This window comes from Drosophila obscura, unplaced genomic scaffold (genome assembly GCF_018151105.1).
Source record: "Drosophila obscura isolate BZ-5 IFL unplaced genomic scaffold, ASM1815110v1 contig_37, whole genome shotgun sequence".
NCBI lineage: Eukaryota > Metazoa > Arthropoda > Insecta > Diptera > Drosophilidae > Drosophila > Drosophila obscura.
In genome coordinates this window covers 962,402-988,391 of record NW_024542825.1, presented here as the reverse complement: position 1 = coordinate 988,391, position 25,990 = coordinate 962,402, and the positions used below count along the sequence as shown (strand labels likewise).

General features: G+C 42.3%; 2 protein-coding genes across 3 annotated transcripts in view; both read left to right on the top strand.

Moving 5' to 3' along the window:
- Window positions 1–16,596, top strand: part of LOC111080292 (polypeptide N-acetylgalactosaminyltransferase 2) — a 28,334-nt gene extending 11,738 nt beyond the window's left edge. For both annotated transcript variants that reach the window (XM_041594839.1, XM_041594838.1), the window contains exons 3-8: window positions 13,637–13,924; window positions 13,997–14,202; window positions 14,279–14,445; window positions 14,504–15,191; window positions 15,314–15,486; window positions 15,784–16,596. In XM_041594839.1, the coding sequence (XP_041450773.1) occupies window positions 13,637–13,924; window positions 13,997–14,202; window positions 14,279–14,445; window positions 14,504–15,191; window positions 15,314–15,486; window positions 15,784–16,085 (1,824 nt within the window). In that variant the 3' untranslated portion in view covers window positions 16,086–16,596. The remainder of the gene's footprint in view (window positions 1–13,636; window positions 13,925–13,996; window positions 14,203–14,278; window positions 14,446–14,503; window positions 15,192–15,313; window positions 15,487–15,783) is intronic.
- Window positions 16,597–23,655: 7,059 nt separating this feature from the next.
- LOC111080352 lies at window positions 23,656–24,369 on the top strand. The gene is made up of 4 exons (XM_022375924.2): window positions 23,656–23,868; window positions 23,928–24,043; window positions 24,103–24,184; window positions 24,260–24,369. The coding sequence occupies exons 1-4, from the start codon at window positions 23,754–23,756 to the stop codon at window positions 24,316–24,318; spliced, it is 372 nt and encodes a 123-aa protein (XP_022231616.2). The 5' UTR covers window positions 23,656–23,753; the 3' UTR covers window positions 24,319–24,369.
- The last annotated feature ends 1,621 nt before the right edge of the window (window positions 24,370–25,990 follow it).

Genomic DNA, 25,990 nt, shown 5'->3' with positions numbered 1-25,990 from the left:
AAATAAATTTTAAATGAATGAATCTGAAGGTCCGAGCAGCCGTTGGGCTATTCTGGGAATCAATGAAAGTGGGAGAGCAACAGCAAGGTTCCAAGAACAAATTCAAAATATTCTTTCATGCCAGCAGCACATTTATAAAACTGTTTCAGTTGCCATATGCCATATGTTAATTGCAATAATAATTTGAATAAATAGTAGAGAATTTCCACAGCTGTTTCTGTTTCTGATAAATATTTTTACCGGCTTTGATGAATAGAATTCAATAGAAGCAAACCCAAGTCATGTCCCCCAATCGTCTGCCAATCTTTTGCACATCTCACTCATTTGATGGCTTTGCTCTTTTTGGCCAGCCTACAAATTAGCATTTTATCAAACAAGTTGTCTTGATTTTTTGAGGTTTTGCTGCCAATGGAAACTGGTCAGAGTCAGACCCAAAAGGAAGAAGAGGGGCCGCTGCCCAGATCCCAATGGAATCACAAAGTTCAGTTGCTTCTTTGGCATTTGGTGAGCCTCTTGACTTACGATGAATAATTAAAGATGCTTATCTGCGTAGACAGAACCGAGTTGACTGTTTGGTTGGGTGTTTAGTTTTGTTTTTTTTGTTTTCCGACTAATTTGTCGACCAAGGGGAGTGGTGGGGCAGGGCAGGGCAGGGCAGACCAGACTGGGGCCCCAAGACTAAATGACAAAACTTCTCGCTCAACCGGCTCTGGCTATATCTTTTTGAATGGGTCCCCTAACCGGTTAGCTGCCTCACCCCTCACCCCCTTTCTGGGCTGGTGTGACCATCTGCTGTAGAAGCTGAGCTTGGTCGTCGCTCTTGGATATACTCTGCAAGAGGGTGGCATGATTTCACAGAGATGTTTATCACGCATGAAAAGGGAATTTACGAAGCAATTAAATGTCTTTAATGTCTGTATATATTTATTTGCAAACAAGTCTCTAAGGTGGAAGATTTTCTAAGCCACAAATATTGGTTGCTTTGAGCTAAAAGAATTGCAGAATTTAAATCTTAAAAATTGCAGTTTTATCTGTCTTTGCTGGACATGCAAGTGTATCTAAAGCTGCCACCATTCTGAAGCTAACCCGCCGTCCTTCTTCTGATAGTTGGTGCTGCTCTTGAGGCTGCCTGCGGTGGCTGTGGCTGATTCTGTTGCCGTTGCTGCTGTTGCTGCTGCTGTTGCTGTTGTTGTTGCTGCTGCTGCTGTTACTGCTGCTGCTGCTGTTGCTGCCGTTGCTGCTGCTGTTGCTGTTGTTGCGGTTTTTGCTCTTCTTTTTCGCCGTCTGCCATTACGCAACGTAACCGTAACCCAACGCATTGAGACAAGGTCGTTTGGTTTCGCTTAATAATTTTACTTTTTATAGTTTCCCCAGCTCCACTCATCCGCCGCGCCACACCACGCCACGCTACTTCTTCTTCTTCATCATCATCATCATCTGCTTTTGCTCTCTTCTGGTTTGGTGTATCGATCGATTTGATGTGTGTGTGTGTGTGTGTCGATACTTTTGGTAGTTGCCTCTGGGCCACTTTCAATTTCATTTCGCTGATTTTTATTGTTATTTTACAACTTGTTTGGACTGCTCTGCTTCCTATTGCCAGTAGCAGCAGTGGCAGACCCCCAAATGGCATAACAATGATAAATGCGGGCAGCGGAATGATTTTTGTTTGTGTGTGTGTGTGTGTGGCTGCTTCATATAACAAAACAAATTGAGCAGCGGTCAGAGGGATTACACTCAGATAGCTAGAGCGAGAGATACAAGATATATATGTATCTGTAGCTGTAGCTGTGCATGGAGCGAGGGACAACAAGGAAAACTGCCACTGACAGCTGGCGCAACATGAACTTTAAGCCATCAATAAGAGGCACTTGAACCAAATAAATAATAAAAAAAGGAGAGCAGATATAATTTTGTTGGGTGAAATTTCAAGTGAAAAATGCACTGAAAAATGGAATGGAAAGCTAAGGCACTTTATATGATATGTACGGGAAATTGCAGCATAATTTATGACACTACATTAACAGCCCAGTAAAGCCCAGTAAGACTATCCTGCCTATTCCTCTGATTTTAGACAATTTATTCCAGGCTTAAGCTGACTAAATGGCTCAGTGATTCAACGTCAAAGATCATAGGTGGCATATTACCAATCAATTGGTCATAATCCTACTCAAATTGGTATGCCAACCACTCATTAAAAAACGCTAATGTGCCGCTAAACCTCTACCCCCTCTGGCTATAAATAGGCCTTGCAACACTCATTCATAGACACACACAATAATGTTCAACCTTTACCTTTACCTCTGGCCACTTGACCAACTGACACGAATAGTTTTTAATAGTTTTGTGACCTAACCCAAGGGCCAAGCAACAAACAACACCACAATAATTATAAAAAAAAAACACACAGCGAGTTTTACAAGAGACGGGGACGAGACGAGACGAGACGGGGCACTTCCCTCGCAGACATCGTGTTTGCCCAACACTCATCACTTTGGTACGTCAACTTAACGTGTTTTGCGTCATAAAGTTCAAGTTCATTATGACAGCCCAAAGGAGAAGAGAGAAGAGTGCATATGTATGTATATATCATGTACATACAACAAGCTCTGTTACAAAAGCAGTAAGCAGCAGCAGCAGTGGGGAGCCCGTGGGCGCCCACCCGTCCAGGAAAACCAAAAAAAAAAAAAAATATACCCACACTTCAGCTAAGTGCTACTTTCTGGCGATTACACAAACAAGCAGCCAAACAAAAACAAAAGTGAGACCCAACAGAAATTGTGGCGGGGGGCATTAAATAATTATTATTTAATGATGGCATCTGTCCGAGCTAAGAAACATCATGCAACACAAGACAAGAGGTCTGCGAATGGGCGGGAGAGATGTTGGATGTTGATTTAATGTGGGTCAAAAATATGACCCATATTTTTGTGTTTAATTTTGGTTTAGATTTTATGCAGAAAACTCGCTCCCTCTTTTTGATGCCTAATTAAATGTCTTTATCGAAGTCTTTGCCATAATTTTGGCTTACATTTTATGCAGAAAACTCGCTCCCTCTTACTAGTATTCTATTTATAATTAATATATATTTTGATGGCCATTTAAATGACTTTATCGAAGTCTTTGCCATAATTTTGGTTGGCAGTTTCCATGAGCTCGCTCCCTTTGGCCTCCCCTTTACGTGGCTTTCACGTGGCTCATTTTAGAGGCAACCCAAATGCCCAAGTTGACATTTTAATGCAGACGAAAACCCTCTGGCGTGACTCATGATCAAAAAACATTTAAATGTCAATTTAAAGATTATCATTTAAATACAAAAAGGAAAAAAAAAAGAAAAACATCTTAAACTCTGGCAAGTGAAAGTACGGGCAAGAGGCAGCGACAAAACAATTGAACAACTCGAGAAAGTCCAGCCCAAAGACAGACAATTCAAATGCATGATATATATATATACATACTGTCTCCAATTGTCGACCATTCGTATTTCGTTCATTCGTTTTATTTTTTTTTGTTTTTATTATTTGAGCTCCTCGCAGCTAGCTGAATACCAAAAATGCATGTTGGGGGGTTTTAACCAACAATTTTCGGACATTTTCAGCCACTTAAGTAGTGGCATTCACCTCCGCTTTGTGGCCAAAAGTTTGCTTCTCCTTTTTTATGGCCAGCTGTGATTGGTTTTGCCGTGTGGGTTGGGTTTTATTGCGAGCACAAGAGAGGGCCAGACATTGAAAGTTTGCAATAATTGCAGTTGGCTGGTTGAGTAAATGGGGATGGGCTGAGTTCAGCTAAATTGTGTGGCAAAGTTCATTTTTAGAAACGTAAATAAGTCATTAAAATGGATATTACATTTTCCGCTTTAAGTTGATTTTATTTGAATTTGTAATAGGGTTGAAAAAGTTCAGTTCAGTTCAGTTGAAGTATTTTCAAGCTGTTTGATGGGTTCTCTGCTCTCATTTCTGGGAATGCCAAACCAAGCACACACAAATTGCTGTTGCTTTGGCAATCGTCTAAGATGCGATCTCTGGATGGGATGGCAGCAGCTTTGTGGCAGCCACCTGCATTGTCTGCTCTGACTGATGAGGCCACCCACATTTTCTATGACTTGGCAAGTGCGGGCTGGGAGCAAACAGCAGCCAGTGCTGCAGTTCAGATAGGCAACTCCTGGTTTATGGCTTCGAAAATGCTTTCTTGTACTTGTACATAAATACAATAATCCCTGCAAAAATCCAGTGGCTTAACAGCTTGAGCAGCCTCAAAGCAAAAGTACTTCAAGCAGCTCTTTTCTGCTGCATAAATAATTAAATTATTACTTGGCGCGCATAATTAAGTCCCCCCCCCTAAAGTCACGCACCGAAATACGTGTCTATAAATCGCTTATGTGTTTATTTATAATTAAAATCTTGTTAAATATTCATAATCAAAATTCTAAGCTTAAACGCTTGAATGCTCCGCGCTCAGCCGTAAATATCTGAACGTAATAAACAGCCGAAAGGTGGAAAAGTAAAAATCGCCGCATTGCCATTCACTAATAAATATTTAATCTATTTTATTAGCTTGATTAGCGCAAATTGAAATGCGGTCAAATGTTTGGCTCCATTGGCCGTGCTAATAAACTAATTAAAACAGTGCCAAATATAATGGATGCCATGCCAATTTCCAATTTCCAATGCAAATACAAATAAACACAGACCGCAATGACCACTGCGGATGATGTGGATGAGAATGATCATGGTTTTTGGGGTCAGCACACATAGAATTTGGTTCAACTTATTTACCCAGCAGCAGCACAGAACAATATCTAATTTAAATGAGATATAAAAATTGTACTTTGCCAGCGAGGGCGTATTCGAATTCTGCGCATTAATGTGTCTCCCTTCCCACATACAAATTGTCAGACCTTAACCAAACAGTGCATCCATCAACTGATTGTTCAACTGTCTCAAATGTATCTCTATCTCTATGAATGGCGAGTGTATCTGTATCTGTAACAAGCGGCAGACTATTAGCCATGAGCTCCATGAGTGAGCTCACTGTAGCCTGACTGATGACATGTGCCAGTGCGGGTATCTGTATCTCCCTTTAGGAACAGTGGTCGAAGGTGTGGTCAAATGTAAGAAATAATATTTAATGGAAGAAGCAGCAAAAGTGTTATTTACAGCAACGTTTTTTTTGTATGAAACAGTTGTAAGTGTACGCATTTGGGTGTGCATTAAAGAGAGAGTGAAAGAAGAGACGAGCGATAACAGTGGCTCGCGCCGTTAGTTAACATGCTGTTAGCGTAGCCAGAGAAAGATTATGTTAAGCTTAAAATTAAATTTCAACAGTAACTAAAACGGAAAAACTCTACGCGAAAGTTGTAAAATATATGCGGAAATATATGGGGAATATGTAATGCACATTTGCTAATTTTTTCCATACTATTTTCTCGACTTTTGACCCACAGTGCCTCTCAATTTTAGTCTCGTTTTTTTGTTGTGCTGCTGTAGGGCGGCGGTCACCAGCTGCTGGACTTCTATTTGTGCTTAATCATTGAAAATTCTTTATGCACATGACTCACACACAACTGTCTGCGCTGCCAAACAACACAACACAAAACACACAAAAAAAAAAACAAGCCAGCAAAGACAATCAGACAGAAACAAACGGAGAAAAAAATAGCCACAGCAAAGAAAGCAATAATAGAGTTCACAATTCGTTATAGCCGACTGTATTTGTATCTGTATCTCTGTCTCTGTTTCTGTTTCTGTATCCGAAGACCGATTCATTGCGATGTGAGTTTGCTTTAATGGAATGACCCGAAATGGCGGGGCGGGGCGGGGCGGGGCCACCACCAGTTGATTATGAAGTGCGCTAATGCCAGCCCCAAAGAGTACCGCGTACGAGTGCCGAGTGCGAGTATTGATAATTTCCATAATAATTTTCTGGCTGGCCTTAATTGATTTTTCACTCTTTCTCTTGCTGCATAGTGAGTGCCGAAAGTCAAAGGTCGAACTCAATATTGAGTGTGCCACAAAACACCAAAGCACAGCCACAGCCACAGCCGCAGTCGCAGCAATATGCAATAAACCAATGTCAGAGTGAGAGTAAGTGAGAGAGCGACCCAAGACTGTCGCATCTTGACCGAAATTTATGCAAAGCACTTTCAATATATTTTATGAAGATAGCTTGGCGCAGCCGAGGCAGCAGCATAGTCACCGCAGCAGCAGCCTAGTGGTGCAGGGAGGAGCAGGTTTACAAGTCATAGGCACTTGGGCAAAGTCACTCACAGTGGCAATTTGGACACAAAACACACACACACACAGGCATACCAGGCATACAGACAGACAGACAGACAGACACTTCTCCACAAAACCTCAAAACATGCAACAGCTGCCGCCTGGCTGCAACTTGCAATTTATTGCCGCCTCATCTGCATGCCACTAACTGCAAATGATGCTCCAGAAGGGCGAAACGAGGCGAGGCTCAGCTCCGAAATAGTTTTGGCCCCTTAACCATGGCACTATGGCACCATGGCACCCAAAAATTAAACAACATAAACAACTAATTATTTGCTGGACAAACTTTAAATTATAATTAGCAAAAGACTCAAGCGCAGTTCGCAGTCAAAGCTCTATAAGTTTTTGAGTAATTATGTTGCTGCTGTGTTGGGTGTTAAAAGCGTTTTAAAAGTAGATCAGAACCGTATCAAATTAATTTTAGATTTATGACGAGCTCAAGTATTATTTAAATCGCTTTTTAAGACAGGCGAGGCACAGCGTCTGAGTTAGCCATCCCCAAAACAAAACACGTTAATTGGCCAGCCATGGTAATCCTTCCTGACATTCCCCAAAGCTCGTTTCGCTGACTAATTTATTGTCTGACCTTAGCAGAAATAGAAAGGAAGTTCACAACCCAACAAAAAGCCAAAACAAAACAAAAATATAATAAAAACAATACAAATATATTTATTTAATTGAGTTTTGTGCAAGACAAAGTGAAACTTGTTTGTTGCAACTGCAACTGCCACTGCCACTGCAGCTGTGCAGCCCATGAGGAAGCCAGAGTGTTTGTTACCCATCGCTTGGCTTTCGGTGGCGAAGACAACGATGAAGATGCCACACAAATTTTTGCTACCAAAACAATTTGCAATTGCTGCTGCTGCCGCAATTTGGTTGGCATGGCGCACAATTTCCATCTCCATCTGTGCCACAGCCAGCTGAGTTGCATAACATGTTGCAGTTGCCACCACCACCACACAAAATCTATCTTTCAACGGCAGCAACTGTGGGCGGCGGGTGTGTTTGTGTGTGTGTGCAAGGGTGTTTGGGAGGGCTGAGCACGTGTGAGTTTTTCCCATTAACTTGTTGGGTCAATCTCTCCTCTGGTGTTGCCCCAAAGTGCAACGGATAATTATTGTATGTTTGCTCTAGAGATTCGAATTTTTTTTTTTTTTTTCTGTCATTGATGATGGATATATTACTTGCCAGAGTCACCCAGCAGCTGGGATTGGGTTGGGAGGTAATCTATCAACATTTTCCTTATGGCAATGTCGGCCCAAGAAATGGTCATTTAAGCCAGACTAAAATCTTCTCTTGCTACTTTGTGCCCTTCCCATTTTTATGCCCCAGGAAAATAACTCTAAAGTCCAGATCCGGGAAGGTTTTATAAGCTAACATAAAAATTCTAAAGCAAAAGTTTGTGCCAAAGAAATTGAGCCATAAAAAAAAAAAGGGAAATTGTCTTAGGCAGGAAATGTTTTCAAGTGAAAACTACTCGTATCACTCGTATATCTCTCTTTGATGGTAAATAAAAAATAATGAGCTGTCGGAAATTGGCCTTTAGATTAATGAAAGTTTCAATGTAAATTTCTTCTCAAATGGAACACTGATTGAATGGCAGATATTAGCTTTTCTTCCTCGAAACTTTCCCATTCTAATTATTTCTTGGTACCAGCCATAGCTTGCAAAGGGTTTCTTGGCAAATCTTGCCTTTTGTTTGCCATGTTCTGTGGTCAATATCGAATATTTACATAAAGTATATACACATGTTTTATGTTCCCTTAAATAAATGTCTAAACTTTTCTTTTAGTGTTCGTATTTGTGCATAAATCAACACGAAAATATTCCAAACTATTTAATTGATATTCCACAAAATATAATCCTTTCAGACAACGCTCGTTCTCTCTCTCTCCCACTCTCTCTCCCTCTCTCTCTCTTTCTCTCTCTCTTTCTCTTTCTCTGTTTCTCCCTTTCTGTATTATTGCTTTATCCTTTTTTTTCTGGCTAAATAAACTTTTCTGCCAGGGCCTGCGAGACAGCCTGAATAACAAGATTTTGGGGCACATGTCATGTGGCACATATGTAGGTACAAACATACATACATATGTACATGTATGCATGCACAATTTTGATCAGAAAATTCGAGTTCAATGTTCGGTCGCCTTTCGCTTTGTATTTCTGTTTTTTTTTTTTGGGGGGGGTTTGTCAATATTTTTTTTGAGTGGCGTGCATAGACTTTTAATTGAATTTTGTTGTTCTTTTGATAGAGTCTGAGAGTCTACCGGGTTAGTGCTTTTCGAAGTTGCGCCTTTGGGTGTGGCCCGGCCACAATTTGGAATGCAGCAAAGAGCAGAAACAGATAGCAGCAAACCGAAACAGAAACAGAAACATAAACAGATTGCAATACACGATAAAGTCTTTGGTGGATGTTAAGACAGACATTTGTCTGTCTGTCTGTTTTTTTTGCTGGGTGAAAACTACATTTGATACGTTCCAATTACTAAATTATGCAGTTAGGAGCTCTTTCCAGCTCTTTGCCGCTCTTTCGATGTGAAAATCATTCAGCTGGAAGACTGCACACACTCAGGCCAGAGAAACGGAGCCACCAAGCGCCAAGATTAAAGAAATCTCTGCCGTTGCTTCTACCTACCTCTGCTCCTCTGCTGCTCTCGTCTAACCAAAAACAAGCAACAAAGATAAAACCAAATAATGGTTAAGGTTGAGTGAATTACGGGGGATACTCTCCACAGAGAGACACAGTAAAATAAAGCAAATTAAAATTGTGGCAGCCAAATAGCTATGGCAAACGAAATGAAAACAACAAAAAAAAACCAAGAAAATTGTCGCTAATTAGAAAATGGAATTTTACAATTTAAGAAAAAAACCCAAATGAAGACATTTTCTGGGTTACCAGCAGACAATCTGTTGGATTTATAGAACAGCAAAAACACTCTCAGCAGAACAAAAAACAACTTTTAGCTAGGAAACTTTCAAGAAAATCTTGCAGAAATAATAGAAATAGTGTTAGACATTGAAAAGGGTTTCTTTCCCTAAGAACTGCATCATTCAAGGCCATTAGAAGCCTCCCTCAGAGTGTCAGCTAAACTTATAAGACAAAAGTCTTTACAAAGCTTTTCAATATGCGAAAAAAAATGTTCAAATGAATGCTAATTCACTTTGCCTCAGCCTGAGGCAGCTCTTTCCCTACTTTCCTTCTTTAATTATTCTGTTTTCAGCAGCTAAAAGTCTTTCCAACTTTTTAAAAGCAAAAATAAAAATCAACTTTTGTCTCGCTGCTCACAAGACTTTTTTCTATTGAGCAATAGGCTAGAAAATTAAAAGGGGTTTGTGAGGTAAACTTCGTGCAAATAACAGCCGCTACTTCTTCAGAGATCTGCATCAGAGATTTGAAAAGCAGGGGCCGTGCAGCAGCCAAATCTTCACCCTAGTGTACGCTTCCATACACTACATTTTTATGTCAGATCTTGGACTGCTGGACTACCTGATAGTCACTGATAGCCAGATCGAATACCAGACATTGGCACATAAAATCATCGCTGATCCAAGCTGTTATGTTTAGAAATAATCAAATAAGTAAGCTAAGTGTGTGGGCTACAGCATTTCGATTGCTCTATTAGTTTTATGGGCACGTCTTGCACCTGCTGCTTGAAGCACTAAACAACCATTTGTTTCAGATATTTATTGCTAGTTTTGCAAATGCTTTGCTAGTTTGCCTCTCCCACTGGCCACAACAATATCCTCCCTTATTGTTGCAGCTCCATCTGCCCTAATCGATGCTTATGTGCGTGACTGTTTTTGTGGGAAATTGAGCCAAACATCAATGTTATTTATGGCAGCTTTTGCCAGTTATGTTATCTCTGCCATGTATGGGTCTCATAAATCCCAATAATTGCTTTCTTTGTCTGCCATTGGGCATCTTTTGGGATTTACATATTCGACCCAAAAAAAAAAAAAAAACAATCAATGCCATCAAATGGCTCTGAACTCGTTTCAAAGCATTTACTTAGCTGCGAGCATTTCATGTGCATCTATTTTTGGGCTAAAAACATTGAACTCAAACATTGAACCCCCCCCCCCAAACATCAAACATCAAACTCGTAGATGGGCAAAAATATAAAACCTGCACAAATCAAACACACAGCAAAAAACTGACGACATCTAAGGCAACCTGTTGCTCTGCTCTGGACTCTAACTTGTAGCTGTTGATAGTTTATTTTATTGTTTTTAATCTCAATCAATCAGTTTCAGAGCCAATGAGAATTTGATGATCCGAGTGAGAAGTGGCAGTGGCAGTGGCTGCTTTGGGGTCTTGCCATTGACATTTTGAGTGGGTATAAAAAAGAAAAAAAAAAAATAGAATCATCTTTCAATTGACGTCAGCCAAATGGGGTACTCTCCGGAGCATATTCTATATATAGATTGGACAGCATTGCACTGGGAGTTGCCACAGCCCCCCAAAGGGCATATAAATTTGCAAATGGAGAGGAAAATAATCTTCACATTACTTTTTTGCTGGCTCTTTGGGGGCCACTCATAAATCTGTTCAAGTTGCCCAATTTAATACTGATTTACGAGAGTCCCTCCAATTAGGAGTGGGAGTGGGAATGGGAGTGGCAGTGGCAGTGGCAGTCTGAGAGCCAATATTGCTAATCAAATATTGATTTTGTACGCTAAGCCGCTAAGCTCTCGTGTGTGCATTTAGTTGGCCCAATCAGTGGCCGCAGCAGCCCACTGGCAGCCACTTCAAACAATGAAACTAATTAAGATCCCCTTGGCTGAGGTGGCTCACGCTCCAGCCATCATCCATCAGCCATCATCATTAGTCCGATGATGATGATGAGGACAGGACAAAATCGGTTATGAAAATGCCCAAAATTTCCCATGGATTTTCCACCCACAATGCATTTCCGTTGGCAGCACGTTACTTCACGTTGCCTGTTCCTTGGGCTTGCCAATCCTGTGTTTACGCTGCGTATACGTAATCGGGTTTGTTTGTGCCGGAGTTTCGTCCGGCAATGCTTGAGGGGCCCAGCGTAGCAGTGTTTGAGGCTGGCTTTGAATTGCTAATTGTGTTCAGATTTTCATGAAATTGACTGCAAATCGAAAGGATGTGCATGTGCAATGGATCGCTCAATGGAAGTCACTCTGAGGGTTCTCATTGTCAGAAATTAATCGAGTTTGTGTAGTTAATGGAGCCAGTTTCAATGCAGAGAAATTACACACAGAAATTGCGGCAATAAAACTGGAAATTAACACAGAATGTTGCAAAAATTAGTAGTCAAGTTTTATTTTAATTTAATATTTATTTTCTGTGTTTATAATTTTATTTTTGAGTAAGGATTAGTAGCAGTAGCGAGCCTCGCAATAGCCGAATGTACAGCGTTCAGTACAAACGAATTTCTTATGCACAGCCAAGTCCGTTTCAAATACTTTATTACGCCACACCGTGAAAGGATTTCAGTCAGAGTCAGCCATTCTTAAAGCTCCATCAGCACAAAATTCCAACTCAATCAATAAAAATAAAACCCAAACAGCTGCTGAGCAAAATAATTCCTGCAGCCCAATTTGAAGGCACTTTGCTACGGCTGACTGACCGACTAGTGACCATCCCCAAATTGACAAATGAATCATTTCACTTTGCTAAACACTGACCCAATTTTGAGGCTCCCAGAGAGCGCATAGACTGTTATCCCGAGTTGATTATTAATTGCTCCTTTGCCTTGAGTCTATTTGTCATGCGTGTTGCCTTGGCTCTTTTGTGGCTCTTCGAACTCTGATTTCAGTTGGCTGACTTTGCCACTTTTGTGTGTGTGTTTGCGTTGAATGCTGCGTGGATGCGTGATTTTAATTTTAAGTGAACCATTCTTTATTTCTTGGCATGCCCCAGCCCCATGCCATTTCGTTTGCAGCTTTCGTTGTACTGTGTGGCACGTGAGCTCGGCCCTGGAACGTGCTGCCTTTTAGCGACAATTTTAAACGCATTTTTAACACTTACCCCGCTCCTTGTGCTCTACGCTTTTTCGCTTCTTTTGTGAGCCCTATTTTTTTTCTTGCGAGAGAGAGAGAGAGATTCATTTGATATGCCAGATTTCACTTGACAGCATTTGGCATTTTAAATATTTCGTGCATTTGGCTCGGTTGTGCTGCTTCGGTTCTGTTTGCACTGATAAATTATTTAGAATGTACTCAGATATAGCCGGGCTGTGTCTGTGTTTTTTTCTCACCCACTCTCTCTGTCACTCTTACGCTGTTTCTATAGACTCAATAGAGTCCTGCCAAGGAGTTGTGTGTGAAAGGGGAGCTCAATTTTTTATGGTCTCAAGGTTATATTGAATGTCTGCTTGGCTGCGAGGCATTGATATGCCTTTCGTGTTGTCTGCGCTTTTGTTTCTTTTTCGATAGAACCACAAAAGCCAGACACATTGTCATATGTTCATTCCTGGCGGCTAGTCAGGGTTGTTCTTGCGGTTTGTTGGTTCGGCATTAAGTGACTTTTATAAGATTTCCAGGACTGGGTTACATTCACAATTTTAATGTTCTATTAACAGCTAAAATATCCCGTAAATATCTAGTAAATATCTAGTAAATATCCAGTATATAACCACTAAATATCCAGCTATATTTCAGATAAGTACAAGGCATTAGATTAGGCATTCAAGTAACCCTTGCTGCTGCTGCTTCTTTATGAGTATTTATCGACGCTTGCGAGCACATACACCATAAATACACACTGAATGAACAGATTTGTGTAGCCACAAAATGAACTCAGCCAGATAAATGTCTTAGCCTAGCGAGTCCTTGTAGTCAACCCTTTAAAGATTCACCAAGTTCTGTGCCCTAAAAGGTTTTCCATGTTACGTATTTAAGCAGAAGTCCACGAACGAAGCTCGGACATTGTTTAAACTGGGTCGTGGTCGTGGTCGTGTTCGCTGCTGCTGGGCTCCTGGTAACATTTGCCATTTATAGATTATTAATCTTAAAGCCAACACGAAAAGCAATTCCAAATGGTTTGGTTTTAGTTGCTGTTGCTGCTTCTGGGTGTTCTCTGCTCGGTGTTTCTGTTCCATTCTGCTCGGTGTTGCTGTTGTGTTATATTGTGCCTGTGGGGGAAACTTTGGCAGAACTTTGCCATAAACCTGCACGAAAGTACCCCACCCACCCACACCCCCATTCAACCTATTTTATATCCTTTTGCAACTCCACAATTTCCACTCACAATTGCTCTCAGCTGAGTTGAGTTATTGCCCCCGAAACGGAGCGTCAACGCTCCGCCGGACGTCGCCAATGTGGCGCAGATTAAAGAAATAAATTAAAACACTTGTCTCCCTTTTCTCTCTCTCTGTTTGTGTGTGTCCCTTTAGGTGGAAAATCGTGCACTGCGGCTACGTGAGGTGGCAACGGCCATGCAGCAGCAGCAGCAGTACCAGGACGACTCCTCGTCGGTGGCAGCAGCGGCAGCAGCAGCTGGCGGCGCATCCACAGTCCGGCTCTGGGCACCAGCCGGTGGCGGAGTGGGCCTGGGTGTTGGCAGTGGGGCCGATGATCCCGGCGGCAATGTCATTCTAATCGGTTCGGTTAAGGACTTTGAGCGCAATGCGGTCCATGGCCTCAAACTGAATGGCATTGTGGCGCTCGAAGAGACGTCGCAGGTGAGCACTGAATACTCGCTCGCTCGCGAGTCCCTCTTTAGCTTGGGGTTTACCTTCTTTATGTTGCTTTAGGCACACAGCGGCGGGGGCGGACGACTGCCAATGGCACCCAGTGGCCGTGGCGGCACCACCGAGGTGGAGTACTTCGATGAGGCGGGCTACATACGAGCGGGTGCATTGCGCAACGGGGAGGATCCCTACATTAGGAATCGCTTCAATCAGGAAGCCAGCGATGCACTGCCCAGTAATCGTGAAATACCCGACACCAGGAATCCAATGTGAGCCAGAAACTGAGACTGAGGGAGTGTTGGAAACTTACTAATTGAGGGGATAAAACCTCTTTCCCTTTACCAGGTGTCGCACCAAGCAATATCGCGAGGATCTGCCCGAGACTAGCGTCATTATCACCTTCCACAATGAGGCGCGCTCCACGCTGCTGCGCACCATTGTCAGTGTGCTCAATCGCAGTCCGGAGCATCTCATACGCGAGATTGTGCTGGTGGATGACTTCAGTGATCATCGTAAGTAGATGTCAGTGTGGATATTCCAGGGCGGCGACTCATTTAACTCCACCCACAGCTGAAGATGGCCTGGAGCTGGCCAAAATCGACAAGGTGCGCATCATACGCAACGACAAGCGTGAGGGTCTGGTCAGGTCGCGGGTGAAGGGCGCCGATGCCGCCGTCAGCAGTGTGCTCACGTTCCTCGACAGCCACGTGGAGTGCAACGAGAAGTGGCTGGAGCCGCTGCTGGAGCGGGTGCGCGAGGATCCGTCGCGGGTGGTGTGTCCCGTCATCGATGTGATCAGCATGGATAACTTTCAGTATATCGGCGCGTCGGCCGATTTGCGTGGCGGCTTCGATTGGAATCTGATCTTCAAGTGGGAGTATCTCAGTCCCGCGGAGCGTTCGGTGCGTCACAACGATCCGACCACGGCCATTCGAACGCCCATGATAGCCGGCGGCCTGTTTGTCATCGATAAGGCGTACTTCAATAAGCTGGGCAAATACGACATGAAAATGGATGTGTGGGGCGGCGAGAATCTGGAGATCTCGTTCCGTGTGTGGCAGTGTGGCGGCAGCTTGGAAATTATACCCTGCAGTCGGGTGGGTCACGTCTTCCGCAAGCGGCATCCGTACACCTTTCCGGGCGGCAGCGGCAATGTGTTTGCCCGGAATACGCGACGTGCCGCAGAGGTCTGGATGGATGACTACAAGCAGCATTACTACAATGCCGTGCCACTGGCCAAAAACATTCCATTCGGCAAGTAAGTACAACGAAGGGGAAGCGGCAAAGGGCAACATAAACAGCAGCTAACTTATTTATTTGAAATTGTTTGCTCTCCTTGCTCTCTCCTTGCTCTGCTTTCCCGACGTGTCTGACTTGCAGCATTGACGACCGTCTGGCTTTGAAGGAGAAACTGCATTGTAAGCCATTCAAGTGGTATCTGGAGAATGTGTATCCCGACCTGCAGGCCCCCGATCCACAGGAGGTTGGCCAATTCCGACAGGATGGCACCGAATGCTTGGACACAATGGGCCACCTAATCGATGGCACTGTGGGTGAGTAACAGCACTTTTGTACCAAATAAAATGTATATTTGTATGAATGCGAAAGGTTTCGTTCACTTTCCCTTGAAACTAGCTGGCAAGCAGTTTACTGCTGCGCTTTGCCTTGACATTGACTGGCAAGCAGTGTACTGCTTAAACCTGCTGCGCTTTGCCTTGACATTGACTGGCAAGCAGTGTACTGCTTAAACATGCTGCGCTTTGCCTTGACATTGACTGGCAAGCAGTTTATTGAGCCTTTTGGTTAATTTCTGCCATGTCATTTATGTGCCGTTCTCTTTTCGCCCGCAGGCATCTTCCCCTGCCACAATACGGGCGGCAACCAGGAATGGGCATTCTCGAAGCGCGGCGAAATCAAGCACGACGATCTCTGCCTGACACTGGTGCAGTTTGCACGCGGCTCCCAGGTGGTGCTGAAGTCGTGCGACGAGTCGGAGAACCAGCGCTGGATAATGCGGGAGGGCGGCCTGGTGCGACACCACAAGATCAATGTGTGCCTGGACTCGCGCGATCAGACGGCACAGGGCGTGAGTGCGCAGCACTGCAATTCCGCTCTCGCCACGCAGCGCTGGTCGTTCGGCAAGTATGCGTGAGAGCGAAAGCTGACTGACTAGGCTGAACGCTGTCGAGAGAGAGAGAGATAAAAAAAGGAGAGAGCGCGGGACACAGTGATATTTGTGCAAGTGGATGGAAGAGCAAGAGCAAGAGGAAGAGGATGCCTACCTAAACTCTGTGTGGATTGCATGTGGATTGTATGTGTATTGTATGTATTCGTAATGTTTTTACCCATGTTGATTTGTTGCTGAACATAAAACACACACACACACACCCATAACTACATAAATTATGCGCCTACATTTAAACGATAAGTTCAACTTTAGTTAAAGAGGGTTCAAACACCATTTCCTCCTGGGGGTTAAAAGCTACATCAAAACGACAACAACAACAACAACAACAAATATATGAAATGCATACACAAAAAATGTACTTAGACTGATTAATTTTTTTGTATGATGTATACAAAATATGAGTATATGAAAATGAAATAATACTTACTATTAAAATGATGTAAAACTTTTGGCAGCTGCTTGACAAACAAACAAACAAAACAAAAGAGAAAAATGTAAACTAATTTTTTGCATAACATTCCAAACGGCACACACATTCATTCGAGTCAATTAAGGATCTATACGAAATTACTCACATAAAAAAAATAAATAGCCTAGCACACACACACACACACTCACACACACACATGCTCAGAGTCTTCTCAACTTTGTACTTAACAAAACAAAAAAACAAACAAACATGAAATGTTATCATTAGTTTTAGTTATACACCTAAGTGGAAAAAATCATTTGAAATCATTGAAACCTATGTATGTATATATAATGAAAAAAAAGGAAAATATTATTTAAATGTTTATCAAACGCCAAATAAATTGAACATTTCGATTGTATACGTACGAGTATATGTATATTGAATATATTTTACGCGAATCGAAAAGAATTGAATTGAATTGAATGTCTCTTTTTGTTATTATTTCTAATGCATAAATCATTTCCAGTAATCAAAGGAAAATATTATATATACGAATATACTTTTTATCAGACATGACGCATAGTTTTTCTATTATTTTCGCACTCTTCTTTTTTTTTTTTTTGGTTCTTTGTGTGACAGGAAAAGCGTGAATGATTTGAAAATAAAAAAAAAGTGGAAAGCAGATAGAAAAAAGAAAACCAAATATTGTTTGTGGCTTGTACCCAATGAGAACAACAAAAAAAATGATGATTAAAAACATTTTTAATTTAAATCAACCATAAATGCAACAAAAACAAAACAAAAACAAAAATAATAAACGAAACAAATTCCAAATAAAAAGTAAATGTGCAAATGACTTTATTCTATTTTATTTTAGTCTGTGATATGGGGGCCCATGGCGGGGATTTGGTGGGACACAGGCACCGGCACAGAGGCACATCTGCCATCAAATCTGGCCCAAGTACTTTGACTGCTCTGTATGTAGGTTAAACGACTTAACTTTCAACTCCGAAATGGCATGGCATGACATGGCAAACAAACGAAACGCAGAAATGAAGGCAGATGAAAACTTGGCACATTACGCATACGTCACGTGTGCCCCATACACGAAAACGAAACGTAAGAGCTGTACATACACAAGAGTTCGTTGCGCTAATTTTTGTATTACTCGTACTTAAAAATGGCACGGAAATGCTGAAGCGCTGAAATTGTAAGACATTGTAAAACAGGGCCAAGGCTGCTTCAAAATGTTTTTCCTCATTTTTGGGTATTTTAGGGCGCCATTGGAGGAGCTACAGGATTAGGTACGTGTACACTGAACGAGTATGTGCATGCGCAGCATAAAGAATAACATAAAATAAAGTGTTCTCCTCTTTAGCTATTCCCTCAGCGCTAAGCCAAGACGGTAGGTTATTCCAGAAAGTAGCTGGGAGAAATTTCCTGATGGATATGCTACTGGAAATAGATGCTACAAAAATTGAGCTAGCAAAATGCATCATCGTAATGTTTTTATTTTGTCCTTGCATTATGCAAATTCTTCAACTGAAGATGGATTTACGGTTGGGGAATGCAAAAATGTTTTTTTCTTTTCCGAAATATATTGGAGAATATTAAGCAGTCATATCGCAAATGGATTTTCCACGGAAAGCGGAAGGATCTCTTAATAATTTCTATAGCACTGTGCTTGACAGATTTGCAGCCCAAGAGATGCTCCAAGGAAAGACAGTTAATGGGCATAAAGGGACGCTGTCCTTGATGCAGGAAAAATCTGACAGAATTTCTCTTGCACTGCGTCAATGTGTAAAGTTCAAAGAATACAGGAACATATCCAAGGCAAATGGAGCCGCCAACAGCAGCTCGTTAACCAGGACAAGCCCCCACGACTTTGGCTCGAAGGAAATCATAGAAATGCAGCGAAGAAAAGTACGCACAGCGAAGCAGCCGGAAGACAAACCGATTTCCGTGCCAGAAGCCGCCGAACGGAAGCCGAACTCGACACCCGGCCTCAGGTGGGGTAGGTGTGGCAGCTGTGCAGGCGACAAGGTTAACCCCCAAGTCAGGGAAATCGCTTATGCGGCTCCCCACATCAGCCCCAGCCCACACAACCCTGCCACATACGCGCATGTAAGGTGGAAAATTGTTGAGGCGGGTCTCGCTTTTATTTGTGTGCGTGCGGGTAGACAGGTGAATAACAGTTTCTGCCCCTCCTGCTGCCTGTTAAGACAGCGTGTGTGTGTCGGGCATACGTGAAAAGCCAACCAACTGACTGCCTCTCACTTGGTCCGGACCGCAGACCTGACCTGGCCAGAGCCGACTTGGCTTGGCTTCGCTTGGCAAACATTTTGCAGCTTCCTTTTGCGCCTGTGTCGCTTTCGTCGCCCCCTAGCAGAGCAGATGCTATCGGCAGTTTTTTCCGCTTCCGCAGTTTTATCACGGGGCATCGACTTTTCCCCGCCCAGCCGCCAATATTTATACGCGCCCCGGGCAATGCTTGGAGCATATCGGACTGCTGTGCGCTGCGCAGCATTCAACGACTGATTGACAGTTTTGTTAATGACTTTAGTACCCCCAATTCAGTCACTTTAATTACTACATCAGTTGCTGGTGGCTTTACTTTTTTTGTTTTAATATTTTTCACTAGTTTAAATTTACTGCTCGTAGCTGTGGCTGCTAAAACTCTGATATTACTCGACTGTAAATACAAAAATTTAGCTCTTAAATATGCAGTCATTTATTGCTTGCAACAGAAAGTTTTGTATTCAGTTTTCGCATTCTACCTGTCTGTGTCTCTGTCTCTCCCCATTGGAGTTATCAAATATTTCTGCTACTAATTTCTTATTTATTCTGTTGAGCAGTTTTGCCGTAGAGTTTGCCAGCCGTAGTTCCAGTTTAATTACCACTTTCCTGTTAGTTCTAGTGCTGTCCCTTCTAGTTTCGTTGTCTGCTGGGTGTCGCCGTCAGTCGAGAGCCATCCTGCTGCTGGAGTGGCAGATACTGACACTGCCACTTACACGTACACGTACACACATGTCCTGTCTGCATGGTAACGTAGTCTCTGTCTTATGTCATTGTCGGCTTACGTGGCGTGTTAATAACATACCCTATCCATCGCTCTCTCCATCTTTCTGTCAATCAGTTGACATTATGCAGCACAGGCTCAGAGGTTCACAAGCAACAGCATTGAGTTGGAGTGGAGAGCATAGGCATATTGGCTGGCTTGGCTCTTATAATTTCTTTTGGCTAGTTTTTGCATTAATCATTACCTCATGCACATGGCCCTCTGGACCTAAGTAATGGCTCGGCCCTGTCGCTGCCAGACTGTCGCCGTAAGCATAATTAACAACACGTTAGAGAGCGCCGGCCAAGCGCTGGACGCTGATGATGATCACAAATATTATTGCTTGGGCTGGGGAGAGTTATAAAGCTGTACGAAGGGTAGAAACAATTAAATTCCGACCAAGTGCAGCGTTAACAGCTGCTGTAGCAGTGCTAAACGCTTCCAACCATAAATTAAAAATTAAGCAAAACCAATGGGACGCACAACATGAATCCTATCGCAAAAATTAACATTTAATCAGACAATAAGAAATTATTTCATTATTGCCATTGTATTTTGGGGAAAATCAATAGGCGTTTGCCTAATCTTTCCTTTTCATTCATACTGCGAACAAAATGCGAATGCAAATTACTTCTTTATTATTGTTGTCTGTTGCCTGTTGCCTGTTGTCTGGGCTGCTGATTATTCAGCACCCAAATTTGGCTCGCATAAGCGGATTACTTCACTCTGATTTCTTGACATTGGCCGGGGGTGGGGGGTGAGGGCATTGTAAGCATTTCATCAACCAAAGTAAGTAATTACAATGATGCTGCAACTGATGAATACCCTCTGATATACCCTCCTTAGTAATCTTTTATTTGAGAAATAATTACTTAATAAAATAGAATTAAAACAATATTTTAGGGTGTCTAACAAACCTTAAAAAAAATCTGCGAAAATTGGAAATTCTTCCTTGAAGTATATCTGCTGCCAAGTCCTAGTGTATACTCGTGATCCCCATGACTACAGGGTATTAAAGACAACCTATAAATCAGCTTAAATTTACACTTTGCACAAAACTTTTGCAAAATGTCGCGACAAAAAAGTTGACACAGCTGTTTGTCCTGCCATTTATCCTTCGCCACTTTGTGTGTGCGGGTGTGCCTGCAAATTATTTGCGTGAATGCGTGTGTGTAATCGATATCCAAATCGGCTTAGCTTAATTATGTTCTCTATTTGGTTATTGAGTGTTGCCCATTAACAATGCAAATGATAACAATTTGGTGCTTATTTTGCGCTTTACAATTGATGGAACAAGGCAAGGAAAATTCCTTGCTAATAATTCCTTAATATAAATATGGTTTGTGTTTTTTTTTGTGCCCCCTTGGGCAGCTGGGAAAAAATCGTTTCCATGGAAAACAATATTCCTCCAATCAGGAGAATTCATTAATATTTAATGGGCCCTAAATGAGTGCGTAGGTTGCGAAAAAAATATATATTATTTTTCGCATAATTGGGTTAAGTGAGGGGAAGCTGCTGCCTGCAAATTGAGCGAAATATTCAATGAATATGCGGGGAATAAAATCAATGTGAACAGATACGGGGCAAGTTAATAGGCTGAAAGTGTTTTTGGGCTGCTTACATAAATAATAATTAACTAATGGAATGATGTGCAAAATAATAAGACTGATGCTGGATACACGGCAGTGTACTGTGGTGCTGATGAACGCCCAAAATAAACGTAAAATGTAGTGCCATGTTCTCTTTTATTTCCTTCTTCGATTAACTATCTGTTACAAATATTCTATCGATTAGCTCTGCCCCCATAAAGCGTTTGGGATGCTCGAAAGTAAACTATTATTCGAATGCGCCCAGAAGCAGGCAATGCTTTTTTCTCCTGCGGCACACAAGCACGCACGCACACACACACGATATGGCTGGGCTGACAGAAGCCAAAACTTGTTTTGACAGCAAACAAATACTCTCAGCCAAGCGAAGCCAAGTTGGCGCCCATTGTCTTGACTCATAACGTACGAAACTTTCGCCTGGCTTTCCACCTTTGTGCCAGTCTTTTGTTTTATCTCTCTCCGACTTAATTGGAAAGCATGAAGACACAAAAACACACACACACACACACCAAGTGAAACGTGTTGGCATTAAAACACGCACGACCAGGAATAACAAACAAATAAACGAACACACGAACACACGAACAACAATGGCTGCCAAAATGTTTGTCCTCAGCTTCCGTTCCAGCGAGTGGCTTCAGCGGAATGCTGTATACATAATTTGCGAATGTTGTTCTAAGTGGCTACTCGACAGCTGTTTATGGGTGGGCGAGGGAGTGGCAGTGGCAGTGGCATTTAATATTTCGGCATTACTTACCCACTCTGCAGCCTTGTGTAGCGTGTTCAGCCTGCCATATGCATAGTTAATATAAATAATGGCAGCCATCAAAATTTGTCCTGCATATCGGACAAAATGTGAGCAACAGTTGACTACTGGCAGACCATAAAAGATATCAAACAAGAAGCTTAAGCCACACACTCAAGCTGCGGTTAGCTTGGAGCTCCTTCCGCATTTAACGACAAATAAAATACATAACTTGTGTGGATGCAGATTAAAGGCAAGCTGCAAAATTGCGCAACTTAATTTGCCAATGCCATTCCACCCGCAGCAATCGTAGGAGCCTTTTTCGGTTTGCCCAATCAACCAATCGCTGCTGTGCAGAGAGAGAGAGAGCAAACACTTGAGTAAATCCCTTGCCATTTTCAGCTGACTCGTGCAACAAATTTGCAAATTGTTTGATTGTATGCAAATAAACCGCTAGAGCCGCAATTGCGAGCAAATACCAAGTACCAAGACGAGGGCAAGGATCAACGAGGAGAAGAGCGACAGCAGCAGCAGCAGGACCCTGACACCTGAGCCCAATTACGAAACTAATTAATTGAAAGCAAAGAGGCGTGAACTGGCAGACAGCCAGATAGATGGACCGCTTGGACGGTTACAAGTGCCCACTTTATGTGGGCACACCATCAATCCGGGCCAATCAACATCAAAATTCGAAATTCAAAACCTTCCAGCGAGCACTTCTCGCCGGATTGGCCAAATCAATGTCCGGTCCAGCCACAGCCAAAGTTATGGCGTGCATAAAAGTCAACGTCAATGATAAATGAAGCCAGAGCCAGCGCCCCAGTTGTCGGCATTTGCATACCGATGCATACATAATGGCCCCAGAAGAAAGATGCACAAGGAGCTGACTCTCAAGATGCCCATGGCAGGCAGCACAAGTGGAGTTGAAGTACTCCTCTTCCTTTGGCTTTTCGGCTGGATATTGCACAAAGATGCTGCAAGAAAAATACGTATTCCATTTGCAAAGCGACATGAATAAGCCACCGGACGAAAGGATAACAATGTCAGTGACACATGAGCAGCGAAACGGAACGAAACGCAAAAGCGAAAAACGAAAAACGAAAGAGGAAAAAGTAAAAAACCAACAAATAGTCGAAGCAACGAAAAAGGGGAATGGCAAAAGAAAATTCGCTGATGCAAATTTAATACTCTTCAAGCCAAGATTATTTCGAGAGGAGAGAGAGCCGCAGTTGCAGCGCAGCGGAGCGGCTTTTTGTTTTTGCCTCGACTCGTTTTTGTTCTCAAATAATTACAAGAGTGGGAAAAAACTAGGTTCAACAGGTTACTCAGGCATAACTAAAAAGAAAAAAAATGATTTTAAAAATATTTAAAAAATATTCATTAAAGATTTGAAAAAGTTTAAGCAAGTCTGGCAGCGAGTCTTTCTAAATGTCGCCAATGTATGACTATTTTTAATTGAAATATATTTAGTTTGTAAAAAGTCGCGCGGCCGCTGGGACCGGGGGTTAGAACCAGAGCCTGCTTATGTAAGTTCAAGCTTACAAGAGAGAGAGAGAGATCCGTGCGGATCGTGAGAGCGAGCGCGAGCGCGAGCTAACAGAGCACTGTAACACAGAGCGCCTAGCCTGTTATGCTGTTACGCTGTTACGCTGTTACACTGTTACACTGTTAACAGCGCTGTTGCCCCGTTAGCACAGATATTCCACATATTCCAAACAAAGCAAACCTGGAGAAATACTTATATAAAATATATAATATATATGGAATTAATATTAATCTCAAAAATTGTTTCCAGAGACCTGCGCGCACAATGTGTCAATCGAATCGTTTTGATAAAATATGTACCTGGTGCTTTGCCATATGGAACATAATCAGCGGCCTAATATGGAGCATTCTGGCCATTCTCGCCCTAATCGGACACGAGCGTGCGTGCAGTTTTCCCTCTGCTGAAGTGAAAACTAACCGAATTATTGTACACTTCTAGATGGAATACACTCACGGTACTACGACATAGTCGTTTGCATCTATGCAGTTACGATCTGCATTTGTGCGCCATTGCATGTGTTGTCTGGAGTTCTGATACTGCTGGGAGATTGCAAGGTAAGTCGGGCAACCTTTTTCACTTACTTCACTACTTAATGATTTTGTTTACACTGCAGGACAGCAAATGGATGTTCACGAAGGGCAAAAATCTGAGCAATTTATTCCCAATATTTTTGCTCGGCACCGTCATATTTCCAAGTAGGTGGCCTTGCTTCCACTGGATCTGTAGTTCATTCATTGCTTATTTTTCATGGCTCTTTTTCCTGATTTCAGTTATACACTTCATTGTGCTGGCCAGGGTGTGCAGCTACTATAAACAGCGCTGGAAGTGAATCTCAATTTGAGCATCGTTTCCATTTCCATTTAACTGCCCAACCGCGCGCCTGCAGTGTTCTCCGTTCTAGCTTTAATTGATTATTAAAATAAAATGCATCGCATGCCCCTGACCTAAGAGCACGCTTAAAGTCCCTGGGAATGCAACACGCTAAATGCACACATTTAATTTAATTAATTACTCATGTATAAATACGTAAATAATTTTACTAGAGAGGTAAATAAATTTATTAGCAAGGGTAGAGAGGGATTTTCCTGCAGTCTCATATTAAAAGTGTGTTTAAAGGAGTTACCTTTAATATTTAGCTGCCAGGGTATACAAAGTTCGTGGCGTTATATACCCTCTGTTTTTGTTCATTAAAAAATCCCAAATTCGATGTGTGAATGCAATCAAAAATACGCTTCAGCGACACGAATTTAATTGGCTTTCGCTTTTTGGGTTTCAAGGTGAAAAACTAGCAAGACTTTTTTTATTTTGGTAAAATTCAGATAATCCATTTCCTTAAATAATATTTGACATTGAGAACTATATTAAACACAGCACAGGGTACGCCAATGATTGACAGTGGACAGTGGCCACACACTCTATATTCAGTGGCCTCAGTGGAGTGGCTCAGTGGCTCTCCCCTGACAAAGACTATTGGCACAGAAAAATGTGTATGCCCCCGAAGACACATTCAAAGCAGCTGAAGAAACAATGCAAGCTGTTGACACTGACTCCACAAGAATCGGAGACAGCGACGGACATGCCCAGAGGACAGACAAGTGTGTCCCCCCACAGCTGACAGTCCGAGTACAAGCGGATGAACAAGCGAAATTAATCCCTAATGCCCATGGACATATGCCAGAGAGCTTGTTGGACAAGTTGTCAAAGCTGATTCTGTCTGTCACAATGAACCTTACTGATTTCCGAGCAGCCTTAGAGGGCATAGGGAAATGATTCTAATTCAGATATTTCCCATTGTCTTTTGCATTTGCATTGGAGCTCCTCCGCTTGGCAAATGGTTTAATGAAATCAATTACCAGTTGCCTGCACCCAGCAGCCACTTTGCTCTGCGGCAAAATGAAATTAGTGCGCCTCAAGAAGTCGAAGGACGACCAGCAAAATGCAGAAGGAAAATTGAGTAAAAGATAGAAACCGCTTGCTTGTAGCAGTCGACAAATTGTTGGGCACAAGGACCTTTCTGCAAAGGTTTTTTTCCTAAGTTTCCTTTTGCTATTTATTGAGTTTTTATTGCTGTGGACTTGTGTTTTTGCTTTTCTTATGGCCAAATTGAATTTGAGCAAATATTTGCGGTGGGCTGACTTTGATTTAATATACTCTAAGCCATATCTATACTGGCATGGATGTGTGTGTGGACTGCCACTGCTAAGCGGAAAGTAATTGAGTTTTAACTGGCTGTCTTCTATGGGCAGTTTCCGAGCTCTTTTTGTTCTCTATGCCGGATATTTTGCAGCATATTAAACTCAATTTATTCAGGGAAAATAAGAGTGCGCCAATGACCGTTTCTGGTGAATTCATTTTGATTTTTCAATGCCGAAAATAATGGGGAAATTCAATCAACTTCAAAGTCATTTACAGCAGTCGGTCACATATATTTCGTGCTCTCAGTAAAGGCTTTCATTAACGCTACTCAGGTTTTCCCCAGCCCTTTCCCGAGCCTCTGCGGA

Excerpts from the sequence above, each read along its gene's own strand:
- LOC111080352 (XM_022375924.2), top strand. The coding sequence starts at position 23,754 with ATGTGTCAATCGAATCGTTTTGATAAAATATGTACCTGGTGCTTTGCC. Across the intron at positions 23,869-23,927 it reads CGCCCTAATCGGACACGAGC|ATGGAATACACTCACGGTAC; the intron begins GTGCGTGCAGTT and ends GTACACTTCTAG. Across the intron at positions 24,185-24,259 it reads CGGCACCGTCATATTTCCAA|TTATACACTTCATTGTGCTG; the intron begins GTAGGTGGCCTT and ends TCCTGATTTCAG.